The sequence below is a fragment of the Acanthochromis polyacanthus genome, chromosome 2, assembly GCF_021347895.1.
Source record: "Acanthochromis polyacanthus isolate Apoly-LR-REF ecotype Palm Island chromosome 2, KAUST_Apoly_ChrSc, whole genome shotgun sequence".
In the NCBI taxonomy this organism is placed as follows: domain Eukaryota; kingdom Metazoa; phylum Chordata; class Actinopteri; family Pomacentridae; genus Acanthochromis; species Acanthochromis polyacanthus.
In genome coordinates, this window is record NC_067114.1 from 27,909,949 (window position 1) to 27,928,801 (window position 18,853).

Below are 18,853 nucleotides of genomic sequence, written 5' to 3' on the forward strand. Positions count from 1 at the left end.
ATTGTGAGAAGCCAAATTCTCTGTTCTGATGAAGCCAAGACAGAACTGTTTGGCCTCAGTTTTAAGCAACATATCTGGAGGAAACCAGGACAACTCATCACATGCCCAACACCAAACCATCAGTGAAGGATGGTAGTTACAGCATCATGCTGTGTGGGTGTTTTTAAACAGCAGGGACATGAAGTCTGGTTGGGACTGAAGGTAAGCTTAATAGAACAAAGTACAGAAATATTCCTAATGACAACCTGCTCCATAAATCTCAACACCACATCAGACCAAGTCAAAAGTTCACTTCCCAATAGGATGGTGACCCTCAGCTAACTGCCAAGACAATGAATAGTGGCTTCGGGAAAACTCTGTGAAAGTCACTGAGTGACTGAGCCAGAACTTTGATTTGAACCTGATCGAACATCTCTAGATAGACCTAAAAATGGCTGTCAGCCAGTGGTTGCCATCCAACCTGACAAAGTTTGAGAGGATCTGCTGAGAAGAATGGTAGAACACCTCCAAATCCGGGTGTGCAAAGCACATTATGTCAGAACCAAGAAGACATAAAGCTGTAATTGCTGCTAAGGTTATTTACGCAAAGACAAAGCATGTTATTCTACACATCCCTCCCCCTAGCAACTTTTTCCAGTTCTTCCTGGGGGGTCCCAAGGCGTTTCCAAGTCAGATGAGATGCATAATCCCTCCAGCGAGTTCTGAGTCTGCCCCAGGGTTTCTTCCCTGGCGGACGTGTTCAGAAAACATCCAAAGAAAGCCTCCCTCGAGGCATCCGAATCAGATGTCCAAACCACCCCAAATGGTTTCTTCAGACGTGAAGTAGCGGCTCTACTCCGAGCTCCCTCCAGATATCTGAGCTTCTCACCGTATCTCTAAGGCTGAGCCCAGCCACGCTGTGGAAGAAGCTCATTTCAGCTACTTGTATCCACAATCTTGTTCTTTCGGTCACTACCCAGAGCTCATGATCATAGGTGAGGGTTGGAACGTAGATGGACTGGTAAATTGAGAGCTTTGCCTTGCTGCTCCGCTCCCTCTTCACCACGACGATTTGATACAACACCCGCATTACTGCAGCCGCCAATGCGCCTGTCCATCTCACACTCCATTTTCCCATCATACCCATCACAGTATTTTTTTTAATATAATATATGCATAGATCAAGACACAAAAAGGCCAACAGATATGCCCATTAACACACATGCACACACAGCCATAACCCATACCATAAGGACACATATCTCATAGATTCGAACAGATACTCACTGTATGCTTTGTTCTTGGAATGTCCTAAAACCTTTTCCATGTCCCATTTTCAACCACTTACACAGCATGTGTTGCTCTCATCTAAGGCTTTTAGGCCCTATTAGATGTTTATGCCAACCAGGGGCAGAGTAAAGCAGGGATCAGACAGCAGGGCGCCTCTGGTGTTCCCTATATATGTAACATAGTGAGCAGGCCATAGCTTCTCTCTGTGTCTGCCTGCTGCCTTTACTGAACTGGTCACATTTATCTGGCCTTCTGTCTCAATTCATTAAGCATGAGTGCACTCCACAGCACTGTTGGAGCAGTGTGGGTGGAGAGAGAGAGAGAAGGGTGGGCTAGTGCGTACACTCTTAATGCATCTTTGGTATGAGTACACTTTTTTCTTTTTTTCTTTTTTCATAAATTGCACTGACTACTGCAGATATGTTGATCTGTTAATCACCAGTGATGTGTCTACTTTATTTGACTGACGTTGCTGCTGCTGTTTTACTATTGCTGTACAGTTGCTCCCATTTTAAAGGAATGACCTAAAGTACAAGAACAAACAAACATATTTTCTCACTTACTCTATACTGTATCGCTTTGAATTCCTAGGTTTTGAGATAGACAGTTGCCTGACTCCATCAAAACAAAACATAGATTAATGCATTTTCACAGGAATGTTATTTGAACCTCGGACATTATAAATCAAATTCAGTTTTTACCTTGCTAGCAATATACAGTAGGTCTAAAAATGTAGTTATGAATGATTGTACCAGTCACTTTGGTCCTGACTGAAATACCTCGATAACTGCTGGATGGAATGCTAGACAATTTATCCAGACATTTATGGTTTCCAGAGGATGAATCCTAATGACTTTGTTCATTCCCTACTCCTCACATGATACTTAGCCATTGAAATATGTCATTATTTGTCAGGTAAACTGGCACCTTTAATTCTAGTATTGAAAAAATTTGCATTTAAATTGATAGTTATTTTATTTATCTTTTGTGACCAGTTTTTATCAACCCCAGTTGGTAGCTCTTTTTTATAGGAAACAATTGTTCTAATTTTAGTCTCATTGTACCTCTTCTTTTTTTATGACAATCTGTCGTAAGCCCATTCTACAATGCAACCCCTATCAGCCCCAGCCACGCACCATACAATGGCCTATTTGGGTTTGAATAATGAGAAATTCAGAGCAAACCATCTAGGCTACTGTCATTTTGGAGTATGAGCAAATTGCTTTTTTTTTTTATCATAGTAAAGGTGTTCATGTGGGAAGGTGGGAGGTTTGGCTTGAATACATACAGCTGCTGAAATAGTCAAACTTAAACTGAAAGTCAGCAGCACTGGCATGCAGTAATTGGCCATAGTAAAACTACATGAAAGAAGATGCAGAGTGAGTTGCATATGCAGAGTTTGTAGCTTGTACTGAAGAAAGAGTACAGCAAAAATTCAGGGTTAAAATGCAAAGTGGTAGCGTGCACATTGATTCTGAATTGGTTCATGTCACGGCTATGCTAAATAGAGATCCAGTTAAATATTAAATTAGAATTTGGCATTGGTCAGTTTGTGTATTATTTATACAGCTGGTCACCTTCCTAATATCATTACAGTAATTAATGGCTTGAATATAAAACTGTAGCAAAATGGTAATCATAGATATGGTTTTATCGTTGATATTAAAGATAATGAAATACATTTACATTATAATTAAAGGAATTAACGGCATGAAGAAATGCCCAAGCGTTACTTTGCCTCAAACTATTTTGACAGCACTATTTAATACATTAATGTACATACAGTACGCAGGACAGCATATTAGACCTGTCACACACATCTTCTGAAGTTTCCAGTTAATCAACACACCATTACAGGGAAGAGGTGGAAACTCCACAATCGTTTCCTTTGCGAACCAACTAAATGCACAACTGTCTGTGTGCAACAAGTATAAATGACTGTCATGTATTTGAAGTTGGCATTAATTGTTTGGTATAGCTTACCTCCTGCAGTTTTCTGACGCTTGCTGAAATTGTAAACACAATTTTTAAAATTTTGTATTTTATATGTGTAGTTCTTGTTCTTGCATGGACATGTTATGTGCAGATAGAAATACACATTGGTGCATTTGGAAAGTATGGCTTTTTGGCTCCTTGAACATAATCACAACATTTCTGGTTTGATTGTAAATGTGTTACGTTTACCTTTATTGCATGTTAATACTCTCTCTGCTGTCACAAAATACAGGTAAAGAAATAACTAAACCCTTATTTTTTTTTTTTTGTCCAAATGTGAATTTGTGGTCCTCCAAGTTGCATGTCTAATGCAAAATTAATCCGGCATTTGTATCAAAATTAAAATACGGTATTGGCATTTGTAAAATTCTCAATACATGCATGTCATGACCAATCAGAAGTTAGTGGCTAGGGGCAGCAATTAGATGTACGAAGTACTGGACTTGAGATTATGGTAGCAAGTTTGGCTTGATTAGTTTTATCTTAGTTTTGTCAATTCAGTTCAATTCAATTAAAAGAACTTTATTTTTCCTTTAAGAACTTCAGTTGTGCCAGAGCATCTGTGTGTATGTTGTACATACAATTCACGTACATGACAAAAATAGCATACATAATAAACACAAGCAGCATACTATCTGCACAAGACATCCAACATATCAGATAGTAGATGAAAAGACTGATAAAAAATACAAGATGAAAAACATACATGTTATCCTTACAAAAATGCGAGGTGCCAAATACATACGTAAATAATTAAAAAGATTCTTAAAAGGCGGTAATAAAATAAATAAAATGTCTCAGCCATTGATAAGTCGGATGTATGTAGGCACAAAGATTGACATGGCTCTCTTGGTCTTAAAAATGAGTGACCTGTATCTCTGACCTGAGGGCAGCAGACTGAAAAGGCTGTGCAGTGTGTAAGTGGTGTCTGAGGCTATGTGTTCCTTTAAGTTTTGTCCTTCTGTTGTAGATGCTGATGAGTGGTTCTTGCTCCAGTCCAGTTATTTTACTGCACATTATTATGATTTTGTTCAGTGGGTTGCGATGGATGGTGGATAGGCACCCAAACCAGGCTGAGATGTTGAAGGTGATAACCAATTCAGTGAAACATTTGTCAATAATAGCGATTAGAACTGACTGGTGAATCTGAAGTTTGCAGAGTTTCCTTAGGAAAAAGAGGTGCTGTTGACATTTGGAAAATATGCCTTCACTGTTTGGTTTGAAGGTGAGTTTGTGATAAATGATTGTCCCAAGGTATTTGAATGAGTCAACTCTCTCTAATGCCTGGTTGTTGACTGACAAAGTGGGGATGACGGGAGGAGCTCAGCGGAAGTCCACAACCAATTATTTAGGTTTTGAGGAATTGAGCTCAATGCAGTTCTGCCTACACCACTCTGCAAAACTGTCCATCTCATCCTGTAGGTCTCCCTGGGAGTTGGTGGTGTCAGTGATCACTGTCGTGTCAGAATATTTAATGTATATGATACCTGGCTTTGTGCTCTTACAGTCCTTTGTATATAATGTGTACAAAATGTATTTGTTGTCAATTGATTTGTTGTCAGTAAAAATTTACATACATTACCGTTCAAAAGTTTGGGGTCACCTAGGAATGTCCTTATTTTGAAAGAAATACACTTTTTTTTTTTAATGAAGATAACATTAAATGAGTCCGAAATACAGTCTAGACATTGTCTCTGTGGTACATGACTATTCTAGCTGCAAACGGTTGATTTATGGAATTATTGGAATATCTACAAAGGGTGCAGAGGAGCATTTCCAGCAACCATCACTCCTGTGTTCTAATCCTACATTGTGTGAGCTAATGGTGTTGAAAGGCGAATTGATGATTAGAAAACCCTTGTGCTATTATGTTAGAACATGAATAAAAGTGTAATTTTTCGTGGAAATTGTCTGGGTGAGTCCAAACTTTTGAATGTCAGTATATGTTCATTGTGTTTTATTAACTACAGGGACATACAGCAGTTTGAGTAGCTTTATTATTTAGTGCACTAACAGCCATCTCTCATGGGAGAAATAAAGAACAAATTGTCAGGACTTGAATTTTAATCTTTTCAGCCAGTTTCTTTGTGAAAGTCTCACTGTGTACAAACTTGGTGCTTGGGGGCTAACACACAAGAGCGAGGTGTGGTGATGCTGTGTGCTTATTAATAAAACAGTAACTGAATGCCCACATTATTTAATGTAAATTATTCATCTGAAGAGTTTATGAATTCCTTCCCATTTCCATTTGCTTCCTTTGCGATTCAAAGCTGCATGGTTACAAGGATCACTATGACAGTAGTGTCACACCTAGTTAAAATATGCTGCCCGTAACATTTGTTGAAGAGTGAAGGTTAAAAAAAAATCACTATTACACAGTTGCGGGGCTTCTTGGGCTGATCCTGGAAATGTCAAACTTTAGGCACTTTAGCAGGAGACATTTAAGAATTATGGCAGGTGTTTCTACATTATTAAAAACTGTTTGTGTTTCACAGTGGTAAGAATATTAAAATTCTGAGCCGACAGACCATGTCAATACTGCTGTGTGCAGAATGTGGTAAAAAAATTAGGTCAGCTTTGAAAGACAAACAACCAGTAAAACTATCCATCCATCCATCCATCCATCCATTTTCTTCCGCATATCCGGGCCCGGGTCGCGGAGGCAGCAGGCGAAGCAGGTCGTTCCAGACATCCCTCCCCAAAGCGACGCTTTCCAGCTCTTCCTGGGGGATCCCGAGGCGTTCCCAGGCCAGACGAGTTATATAATCCAGTAAAAATAAAGACAATATAAAGTTCACACAATCTGGACTTCCATAATGAATGATGGTACTCAAAATCCCTATTTTTTGGGGAAAAAAGACTCTTTAGCATAGTGATAAGTATATGCTTTTGCAAGGCATCTCCTGCTGTGTAGCTTTAGCCTGGACTTTAAGAAAAACACACTGCTGGGCTCTTTTGTACACTGCATAAACCTCCGCAGTGACGTTTTCTGAATAGTTTGTGTGCATCTGTGCTTATTTTACTGCGTAGGTGTGTGAGTATATTTATGCATTTATGTCTGACAATGTGTGTTACACGTCTTTCGTCAGGCAAAGCTTCCTCCTCTTACACCTCTATGGCTGTAAAATGCAATCATCTTTCTCCCTCTCTTTCTTTCCTTTTCTGTCTATTTTTATCACTTTCCCTTGCACACACACACGCACACACACACACACACACACGCACACACACACACACACACACACACCTACACATACCCTTAAACATGAGCAGCAGTGCCAGGGAACCAGCCATTGTGACAAACACCTCAAGGCAGACACCCCCTCCATGGCAATCCTCCATCTCTTGTTTCACAACACACACACATGCACACACATTCAAAGACAAACAGACAGGACCTACTGTACATGTGCAGTTCAGAAATTATTAACTTGCATTGAATTAACTTAAGCAGAACAGAACATCCTCCTCTTTTGTTTGTCTTGTTTCCTTTGTCATTCATTTCCTTTACAAATCATTTAATGCAGATCTCCATTTCTCTCGTGTCGCACTAGTGCAGTTGTGATGAACACACACACCAGATAAAAAATAGAAAATCATGCATCTTCTGACTGTAATCTGTCTCATCAGTCCCTTGGTCTAGTAAACATAGATAGAAGGATGAATAGTACGTGTGCATACATATCTATGATAACGGAACATATGATTCCAATTTCAGGGTCTCTTGTGAAACAGCAGTCAAATGAACATATGACAGCGATAGCACCTGCCCCTGCCTCTGAAGATAAGGAGGATGTAATAAGCGTGTCCACACTTTGAGCCCACACACACTTGGGCATAAACACATGCACACAAAGTAAACAGAGCACTAAAGGGTGAGCTGAATACAGAGTGGAGGAGAGTCATTCAAAGCAGAGAGTGGGATGCAGATGAGACGCCTACACCAGACTGAAAGAGAGAGTAAGAGAAAGAGAGACAGAGGATGAAAAAGAATGCCAGAACGACGGGGCTGAAAGGGAATACCAATTTAACTATTCATATGTTGTGTAGCCATAATTAATGAAAAATCTCCCACAGCTAAAAAACACTCAAATTAGAAAGTCTTAGTCCACTGGAAGCTTTCATATTTACAAAAGGAAGTACAGGGATTTTGAAGAATGTTGCAGGTTGTTCTTACGTGAGTTTATGTACTACACACATCATTAAATCTCAATCAGTGGAATCAAAACATTGAAAACACCCCATTTATTTAGATTTTAACTTACCTTACAGGCTGAACATTTTGTGGCTTTCGTAAAGAGCAATTTATATCTGACAATAGTTGTGACTGTAGCGAGTCCATGCCATATAGTGTCATAAATGTTCATGTTAAATACAGATTTCTGGTTACGCTTCACTGATGATTATTAAATGGATGTTAACATAGTGACATATGTTTTCATCATGTTTATAGTGACAAACTACTCCATTTTAGGTTTGAAAGCTGCATTAACATACTGTACGTAGTGGGTAGACAGATAGCTGTAGTAGGTGATTTGTAATTTTTAAAAGGGGGGGTGGACACACAATAGAAGACTCAAGGATGCTCAACAGAACATTGTCCAGGACATTACACTGCCTCCATTACCCCTTTGGTTCAGTTCTGACACCCACATGCCCATTGTAGATGTTTTTGGGTCAGTGTGAACAATGAACATTTTGCTTTTTTTCTGCTTTTTTTTTTTTTAAACAAAAAAAAATGAACATTTTGCAGCTCTGCGGACTCAAACCCAGCAAACTACAATGCACTGTGTCAGTTTTCAGCAATTCCTGTTACATTTGCTCATCCATAAAATCACACCAGGTGCTTTCCTCATGTACAGGAATGGGTCTTGGGCATCCATGACCCTGTCGCTATTTCACCGGTTGTCTTTCCTTGGACTACCTCTAGCAGATACTAACCACTGCACCCCACAAGCCATGATGCTTTGGAGATACTCTGACCTCATTGTCTAGCCATCACAATGTGCTCCTTTTTATAGTCATGGAATAATCATTGTTATTCACTTCACCTCAGAGTGGTTTGAATGTTGGAGGTGCTCAGTACATCTCAATGACTGGTGTAACCCCTGTTTCAATAATTTGTTGTAAGAACATTTATACGATACTGTCTTTACTAAGGGCTGTACAGTGGATCAGTGGTTAGCACTACCACCTTGCAGCTAGATCCCTGGTTCACATACCGACCTGGGTCAGGGATCTTTCTGTGTGGAGTTTGTGTGTTCTCCCTGTGTATTCATGGGTTTTCTCCCACAGCCCCACAGTCCAAAAACATGTTCAGGTTAACTGGTAACTCTAAATTGTCTGTAGGTGTGAATGTGAGTGTGATTGTTTGTCTCTATATGTAACCCTGCAGTAGACTGGTGACCTGTCCAGGGTGTCCCTTGCCTTCACCTTAAGTCAGCTGGGACAGGCTCCAGCCCCATAGATAATGAATGGATGAATGTCTTTGCTGATCTATGGTTGATATGTCACACAGTCAACAACTCTATGATATTCTTTAATGACTCAGAATAACATTTCTTCTGATCTTGTTTAACATCCTCTAAAGAAATAATTTTGCATTCTATGAAGTTCATATTTATATTGCCATTAAGAAATACATTTATGGTTCAGTTAATCTTACTTGTATTAGCCAGTTCCCAGGAGTTTAAATGTGTTTAAAATATAATCCAATTTTGTTTTATTGTTTTCTCCTTGCTACGAAGCAAACGATGAGTTTAGATGTTAGGCATCTGATCTGTATGGGGTCACTGACTTTGAGTTCTTTTGTTCACTGATACAAACATCCACACTGTGCACGCATTATTTTGACCTGCTCCAGCAAGCTGTTTAAACAGTTTATTGTTCACATTTTGGCCCCTTATTTGTATACATTTCTGCTCCCTAGCTTTTTTAATGTTAACTTTTTCATGTCTGAAAGTCTCTTTTTGTGGCAATGAGAGCTTCACAGTGTTCTAAGTTTAAAGCATATTTTCCCCTTTGTATTTTTCTCTAAAACTTAACGATTCATCATATAGACAGCAAGCATTTACTAAAGTTATATCAGCAACAGCCAACAGTGTGTTTTAATTGTTGTCATCGTTATGTTTGGTTACAGGTTTGATCCGGCTGCGCTCTAGTCCACCACCTCGCCTCCAGGGTGTTGAATATGTCCTTAACGTTACAGCTACGGATGACAATGCCTCAGGCGGACCTCAGGCACTGTCATCCACAGCCCAGGTCATAGTTGGCGTGGACGATGTGAATAACAACAAGCCTGTCTTTGAGAAGGTAAGATGAGCAATCATGAGCATGCATCATTAAATGTTGTTTAGTCTTGGTCATTTTTCTGCTAGTCCTTGCAAGTGTTTGATAAATATCTGCTCTCCTGGTCACCATGCAAGATTTTGGTCTTTTTAAACACATTTCAATCTCACTCTGCCTTTATCTTTATCAGTTTATTTTTTTCTGTGTTGTCTATCGCATGTATCTATCTTCCATCACTCCTCCTTATTTCTGTCTTTGTCTTTCTATCTCCTCTATTCATTAGCCTCTATCTTTCCTCTCTGGAGGAGCGATTAGTGAGCTTGACCCTCGTCTCTGCTCTCTCATCTCTCTCCTACATCATCTTGGTCTTTTAATTAAAGCTTTAAGGGATGTAGGAGAAATCCCGACCGACCAGCTCTAGAAGAGCTACGTCTCCACCTGCTTTTTTCTAGCCATGTCTCAATTTTAAATGAGGTGACTTTTCAGGCTCCCTGAGGTATCACGAGCCAAGATAAGGACCGGGGGCTTGCTGAGTAAACCTTGCTCAATCTCTCATGGGGGACAGTGAACGCCAAGTGTTTCTCTTTCTGCCGCACTTCCTAGCGGGAAGAAATAGAGGGACAGGCGATGAGATGAGAGCCAAGAGAAAAGAGAGGAGTAGAAGAGAGGGATTCCTGGTCCACGGTATTTCATGTGCTCTGTATGCTCAATTGTCTCTCTCAGGAATGTTCTGCTGGCATATTCTAAGTCTATCTTTTCTCTCTGATGGTGGGATACTGATTGCAATGGAGAAACTATACTCAAACACCCCCTACCCCAACCCCAATGTGCCTCATCTAAGTCAAAAAGACAAAACAATGTAAAGGCAGACAACTGAAGGTAAGTATAAATCAACAAATCAAGTAATTGAAAACGTAATAATAAAGACAAAACTAATTTTTAAAAAGAATAAAAAGAATTTTGGAGACTTAAAAGTAAAATGATACTGGGTGTTCGTTTTTCAGTTAGTAAAGACATCCGAGGTTAGTCACCGTGCCCTCTGTCATCAGAAGCCAGTAGCAGGACACTGAAGCAGAAAGGCAGAAAGGCCCTTTTATCTTGTTTTGATGCCCAATCTTATAACATACTGTAGGAACTCTGGGCTTGATTAGTGGACCAAGACAGAAGGAACAAGAGATATACACACAGAGGTAGTGATACAGAGAGGAAAGGTCTCTCTGATATAGCAGGATCCTGCATTTCCCAAGAACATAAGCCTAATACCACAGACAAATACTGCAGTACATTACATTTATTTATTAATCTTTAATACACCTGTCACCTGCTCTCATATACGTTTTATTGACTTACATTTTATATTTCTAGTAGTCATAAAATAAAAACAAGATGAACATTTGTATCATGCTGTGTGTGAAAAAGCTCAGGAGAAACCACACAACAGTGCATCTCTGTCGTCGGACACAATGCACAGACACAATTGCAATTAAACACACCAACTTTGGTGAGTGTGCTGAATTCAACCACTTGTTCATGCCTAATCCTATCCCTGTGTCCATCCATCCATTCACCCATTCAAAGTCTGCTTCTGGGCCACAGTGGCAGAAGGCTAAGTATGTGAGCCAAGATGTCCTGCCGCATTCTCCAGCTCCTCCTTGGGGATATCAAGGTGTTCTCTGCCCACATTCCACTCTTCAGCTGCCTCCTTTTAATGTAAAGGAGCAGTAGCTCGAGGAAAGAAATCCCTTCTTCCATAATGTCATTACAGAATTCAGTGCTTAAGCAATCAGCTATATTCATTCAACCATGCACTGCTAATGACCTGCCCTAGTACCTGCAGTCACATGGTTTGTGATAAGAATAAAGAAATTGATATTGGATTATACTCTTTTATCAATTGGTACTTTGATTTTAGGAATGGAATCCATGTTAACAGAAAGGGGATGAGTGTTTTACTCCAAAGTCATGAGAAACACCCATATCATTACAGACTTAACCACCTAATAATGTCACTTGTCATCATTTCTTATCTTACCCCACTCCTCTCAAACTGGAGTATAACATTGCTGACATTCCAACTATTCCTGTCACCTCTTTGTTTGAAGATTTTTTAACTCCATGTGAAATGTTTTGTCCTATAACCTGTGGGTGCTTTGTTTCACACTTACTAAACATATGTTACACGTTTGCATTCCATTTGACTCTTCTGACTTTTGCCCGTATATCTTCACCAAACAAAAGCCAAGTGAGAAGCTTGGAAGCAAACAGCTTCTGGTCCCTATAAATGGAAAGGTTCAAAGAGTAGATAAAGATAAACACATGGTTGCATGATAGCAGAATGGAGAGCAGAGGAGAATAGCTAGAAAGACCAAGAAGAGGCAGGAAGGTTGAAGGAACATGAGAGATTAAAAAAAAAAAAAAAAAAAAGCTCCCCTGTCATTAATTTAGATTTCAAAAGAATGGCATCAACCATACTACTGTGGGATTTTTTTCACTCTTGGTCTGTGGCACATCAGGCATGATGCCCCAGTGAGACAGGAAATAAAGAGAGATAAAGTTATTGGAGAGTAAGAGAAAAAGATGAAGAGACCCAGAGAGAAACACTGAACTAAATCACAGTAGAGATCGTTGACTGAATAGACAGTATCTTTGAAATAAGGGTAATAAATGTTCTTTTACATGTTGACATGTTCAGCGTATTGTTTAAAATCTTTGAAACTCAAGGAGCATCTACCTTACATCACAACATAACTGGAAAGCACTTGAGACGTATCTGTGATGCTCCAATGATTGCAGTGTGTTAAATTGAAGATGAAAGTAGGTTACTGAATTTTAACCTTTTGTCACTCTCTGGTTATATACACCAGTCGACCACAACACTGAAATCACAGACAGAAATCATTTCATTACAATGGCACCTGTCAAGGGATGACATATTTGAAGCAGCAACAAAACAGTTAGTTCTAATTTGATATGTTGGAAACAGGAAAAATGAGCAAGGGTAAGGATCTGCATGATTTTTGACAAGGGCCAAGATATTTTGATCACTCGGACAGAACATCTCCCAAAAAGTCAAGTCTTGTGAAGTATTGCTGAGCATGCAGTAGCTAATACCTACAGAAAGGGGTCTAGGGAAGGACAACTAGTGAACTAGCTGGCAAGGCTCGCTGATGCACAGTGGACAGCAAAAGTTGGCATCTTTGCTGATTCCAAAGAAGTGTGTTGTATAAATAGTTCAAAGATTTGTATTGTGATGCCTTTTACTTTTAGCTAGCACTGCAGTAGTAGAGATAACAGCAAGAATGCACTATGGGAAGAATTGCTGGTTGTGCTGGCTGGCATGGCTGCAGACAAGCTGTAGGTACTTGGGCATCTCTTTGCAGGATGCCTCAACATTTTCCAAACAACACAGCAAATAATTCATTTTAAAAGGTGTTATTTGGTATCATTTTATTTTCATTCCACATATTTTATAGTAAAGCAACATTCCTCAAAAAGTTCAAGTCTTTTGAGATGTAAAAGCACAATACATACTGTGCAGAATCTATTCTCGAGGCATATCATCAAATCTGTATTATTTCTTCACTTTTACCATGCTGACATAAGGTTTATTACTGCACTAATGGGTTTGAGAAAGAAAGACCTCCATATGCAGTGCTTTCTTTCTTCTTCTTTGTGCTTTTTAGGCAACGAAACATTGTTCTTGAATCTCTTAAATTATTATGCACTATACCATTGTTTCGGAAGCACTAACTCCCTCCCTGAGTACATTTTGTGTCGAAGGCACACATTAATCACACACCATTTTATGTTTGCTTTGTAATTATTATATTAAGATTCCAGTGACTACAGACAAAATTGCACTCCTTAAAGTTACATTCATTTGTTTGATTAAAACAAACAATTTTAAAGGACATTTATGTAAAAGGCTATCAGCTGTCAAAGTTTGTCCTTTGTGAAAGCCAACTTGTACTAGAGCTTTTAAAGGAGGCAAGCAACTCTTATGTGGTAGTGGAGTATTTGATGTGTCAAATTTGACTGGACTAATAGCTGTGCAATACAATTCAAAGTGATTAAGATCAGTTTTAAAAGAAGCACAACTGTTTTGTCTATTTTGAATATTCAGTATTGACAAGTGATTATGTATCTATAAATCGAGGCATTTTGGTAGGAAGAATCTTAAGGAAACTATATGTTTTTTTTTGTTTGTTTTTTGATCGGCTGTCCTGGTGGGGCGCGGTGGCTGTGGCGCGGGCTGGTGGTGTGTGATGGCCAAGGGCGTCAGTTTGTTTTTAAAAGTGGGGGGATGGAGACTGGCAAAAGTGACTTTTTGAGAAGTGCTTGGGATGATGGACTGTAACTGATGTTGCTTTTTGGTATGCTACTATAAAATGCATAACAGTTATTTCATGTTTTAAGTAATTGTCATGTATTGAATAAAACCCGCTTGAGAGCTGTGCCGACACTTTTACATGAATTACGAACCCCTAACGATGTTGAACTTCATGTTGAAATCAGCATATCAAATGGAACACCTACATCTCAACAGGATTTACAGCTCAGGGACAGCACATAAACCAACCGCTCAACTCTCTTCATCGCAAATAAGATAAAGGTTAAGCCATTTTTGAATACAAAAGAATAAACCAGGAGTCACTGAGGACCATAGCTGGAGTTACATCGGAGCACAAGCTGTTACCATGACAACCCATTCAAACTGCATCGTATATCCGTGACCGGGAGAATATTGACTTTAAGCCTAACCAGCCCATTTCCCACTCAAATCAAACAGTTTTAGCACAAAGAACTCAAGGAGTAAAATGAAAAATTACAAAACACAGATAGCCAGCTCTTCAAAAAGCCACCACGATAAATTTGTCTCATGACTCAACTCAACTCAAACTATAGCAAAAACCCAGTAAATAAGCAGCGAAAGAAGAAAATATCACAATATGAAGCCTTATTTTATTACCTTTCTTGTTTGTAGACTGGAAACATTTATTATTATAATTATGATTATTTTCTTTATTAATTCAAGTGAATTCTGCCATGGATGGATAATCCGGGTCATGACCTCGCTCTTCTTCTGTGGTGTTTCTTGGAAGAGTTTCAATTTTGCTACGTTGTGTTTACCGCCTCCTAAACAACTGGCGTGCGGCCATTGATTCTTTGCCTTCTTTCATAATAAAATCTCAGCAAACACCCAATTGAACATGTCAAAAAAAAAAAGCAACCGACATCAGAGCTTTTTTCACAACACAGAAATACAACGTAAGCAATAGCAATCTAATAGCAATAGCACTGATATTTGTACAATTACTGTACAATAACTCCATGAATATAACGGAGTATACCTTGTGGTTTAGCTAGCAGGACCAATTTGACTACCATGACTGTCGTCAACAACTTCAGTTAATAAATGACAACTGAAACATTTTGGCCTTATGAGCCATTTTATCAAAACTCTGTCCATCCATACAGCCACGTTCTGGCTTTCACTGAGGCGAATTAAAACAATCTGGTAATCCTTAATAATCACCACTAGATGTTCTCAAATAACTTTAGACTCAACACGCTAACATACCAAATATAAACATTTACATTTTTTTGCCATGGTTAAAATGCTCTGGCACCATTAAAGAAATATATTAAAAGGGTAACCTTACCATTGACACAAGTACAGACATTATTGAACATTCAAGGTACGTGAAACATAGAAAACCATCAATCTCAGGTGTGTTTTTCCATTATTTTATTTGTCTAGAAGCAGAGTTCAACAGAAATAAAGAGCTGCCAGAGCAGGTGACTTTATACAAAGAGTAGCTTCTTGGACGATAATTATTAGTGATAATTAACGTCAGCTCTGCTCCATCCCGACTGAGGTATTGCTAAGATAAGGCCGAACAGCTTCAAAATGTTGTCCCAAAAGTGCTGAAATTAATCTGGCATCCCATATTCTAACTGGATTTGGTATTATTATATCAGGAATAATGCACATTTTCCTGACAGAGCGTTTTACTCATGGCAAATTGTACCATTAGTAAATTTGGTATGATAGTGTGTTCAGTGTAGTTATTCAAAGACATCCACTCGTCAAAACAAAACAACCGCCCCCCCTTGCATATATTTATTAAATATGATAATCACAGGGTTAAACAAGCAAACAAGTTTTCAAACTCACCACTACCATTGTCAGATGGAAATGCACACCCTGGGTCGGAGCTTTCACTTGGCACAGGCGCAAATTTAGCATCTGCACGTTTTTTTTTTTTTTTTAACCTCACGGAGGTGTGCTGCATGTCTGTGCAACTCTCGGCCGAGTGCGGAGTGGTGCACTGAAGGCAGCACCACTCAAGACTCTACTAACTGATATTGCTGTAGTTTTGGAAGTAATAGAAAGTTGTTGTTTTTTTAAGTTTTCCACTGTTGTTTTTTTTTGTTTTTCATTTTAGAGACTGCTATTTGTTTGGAGACTGAAAATAAATAGCTTCCTATTTTTCCATCACATTTTTAACTTTTTTTTTATTGTTTTGCTAGAATAATGCTTTGTCCTCCCTGTCCCTCACCATGCTACCTTCAGCTCTCCTTGCAACAACCATGATAACATTTTTAGTTGAGAGTTTTTATTTATTTATTTATTTTATTTATTTATTTATTTATTTATTTATTTTATTTAGGACTGTTCTTGTTTCAATGTACACTGATCAGCCACAACATTATGACCACTGACAGGAAAAATGAATTATGTTGATCATGTTGGTACCCGCCCAGTGGGCCCACCACCTACAGGGCAGGAAGTCGGGGTTGGTGCTATGCCCACTGGGCAATAGGCAGTAGCTCTGGGGACGTGGAACGTCACCTCACTGGCGGGGAAGGAACCTGAGCTGGTGCGGGAGGTGGAGCGATACCGGCTAGATATAGTTGGGCTCGCCTCCACGCACAGCAAGGGTTCTGGAACCAGAATCCTGGAGAGGGGTTGGACTCTCTCCTACTCCGGAGTTGCCCAGGGTGAGAGGCGCCGGGCGGGTGTGGGGATACTCACAAGCCCCCTGAGCGCCGCTTTGTTGGAGTTCTCCCCGGAGAACGAGAGGGTCGCCTCTCTGCGACTTCGTGTTGCAGGGGGGAAAACTCTGACTGTTGTCTGTGCTTATGCGCCGAACAGCAGTTCAGAGTATTCGGCCTTCTTGGAGTCTCTGGGTGGGGTCCTGGAAGGGGTACCGCCCGGGGATTCCATAGTTCTCCTGGGAGACTTCAACGCTCACGTGGGCAACGATGGAGAAACCTGGAGGGGGGTGATTGGGAGGAACGGCCTGCCCGATCTGAACCCGAGTGGTGTTTTGTTATTGGACTTCTGTGCTAGTCATGGTTTGGCCATAACAAACACCATGTTCGAGCATAAGGTTGCTCATAAGTGTACTTGGTACCAGAGCACCTTAGGCCAAAGGTCGATGATCGACTTTATAGTCGTATCGTCAGACCTGCGGCCGTATGTCTTGGACACTCGGGTGAAGAGAGGTGCAGAGCTGTCAACTGATCACCACCTGGTGGTGAGTTGGATCCGATGGCGGGGAAGACTGCCGGACAGACCTGGTAAACCCAAACGTGTAGTGCGGGTGAACTGGGAACGTCTGGCGGAGGACCCTGTCCGTAGGGTTTTCAACTCCCACCTCCGGAAGAGTTTCTCCTGCATCCCGGGGGAGGTTGGGGACATGGATTCTGAGTGGTCCATGTTCAAAGCCTCCATTGCAGAAGCAGCTGTTAGGAGCTGTGGTCTGAAGGTCACTGGTGCCTGTGTGGGGCAATCCAAGGACCCGCTGGTGGACACCAGCGGTGAGGGAGGCCGTCAGGCTGAAAAAGGAGACTTTTCGAGCCTGGTTGGCTCGGGGGTCTCCTGAAGCAGCTGACAGGTACCGGCTGGCCAAAAGGGCGGCAGCTGCGGCAGTTGTGGAAGCTAAAACTCGGGTGTGGGAGGAGTTCGGGGAGGCCATGGAGAAGGACTTTCGGTCGACCTCGGGGAAGTTCTGGCAAACCATTCGACGCCTCAGGAAGGGGAGGCAGGGCTTCGCTCAGGCTGTGTATGGTCGGGGTGGAGAACTGTTGACCCGTACTGGGGATATCGTCGGGCGGTGGAAAGAGCACTTCGAGGAACTCCTGAACCCGGTAAACACGTCCTCTATGGAGGAGGCAGAGCCTGAAGACTCGGGGGTATCTGCGTCCATATCCGTGGCAGAGGTCGCCGAGGTAGTTAAAAAGCTCCTCGGTGGCAAGGCGCCAGGTGTGGACGAGATTCGCCCTGAGATGCTGAAGGCTCTGGACATTGTTGGACTGTCTTGGTTGACACGTCTATACAATGTCGCGTGGGCATCGGGTACAGTACCTGGGGAGTGGCAGACCGGGGTGGTGGTCCCTATTTTTAAAAAGGGGGATCGGAGAGTGTGTGCCAACTACCGCGGTATCACACTTCTCAGCCTCCCCGGGAAAGTTTACTCTAGGGTGCTGGAAGGGAGGATCCGACCGATAGTCGAACCTCGGATTCAGGAGGAGCAATGCGGATTCCGTCCCGGTCGTGGAACAGCGGACCAGCTCTTTACCCTTGCGGAGCTGCTGAGGGGGTCATGGGAGTATGACCTGCCAGTCTACATGTGTTTGTAGATCTGGAGAAGGCCTACGACCGTGTCCCCCGAGGGGCTTTGTGGGGGGCACTGCGGGAGTATGGGGTCCGAGGCTCGTTGTTACGGGCCGTTCGGTCCCTGTACAACCAAAGTGAGAGCTGTGTCCGCATACTCGGCATTAAGTCAGACACGTTTCCGGTGGGTGTTGGACTCCGCCAGGGCTGCCCCTTGTCTCCAATCCTGTTTGTGGTTTTCATGGACAGGATTTCAAGGCGCAGTCGTGGTGGGGAGGGTTTTCGGTTTGGGAGCCTCAGGATCGCTTCTCTGCTTTTTGGATGATGTGGTTTTGTTGGCATCCTCAGACCGTGACCTCCGGCACGCACTGGAGCGGTTTGCAGCCGAGTGTGAAGCGGCAGGGATGCGGATCAGCACCTCCAAGTCCGAGGCCATGGTTCTCTGCCGGAAACCGGTGGAGTGCTTCCTCCGGGTTGGGGGGAGTTGCTTCCCCAAGCGAAGGAGTTTAAGTATCTCGGGATCTTGTTCACGAGTGATGGGAAAATGGAGCGGAGATGGACAGGCGGATTGGTGCGGCGTCAGCAGTAATGCGGGCGTTGTACCGAACCGTCGTGGTGAAGAGGGAGCTGAGCCGTAAGGCGAAGCTCTCGATTTACCAGTCCATCTACGTTCCAACC

General features: G+C 41.5%; 1 protein-coding gene across 1 annotated transcript in view; it reads left to right on the top strand.

Annotated features, from left to right (window-relative positions):
* Window positions 1-18,853, top strand: part of si:ch211-186j3.6 (neural-cadherin) — a 416,158-nt gene that overhangs the window by 174,036 nt on the left and 223,269 nt on the right. Inside the window, exon 8 of the mRNA XM_051944931.1 lies at window positions 9,404-9,576. Within this exon, the coding sequence (XP_051800891.1) occupies window positions 9,404-9,576 (173 nt within the window). The remainder of the gene's footprint in view (window positions 1-9,403; window positions 9,577-18,853) is intronic.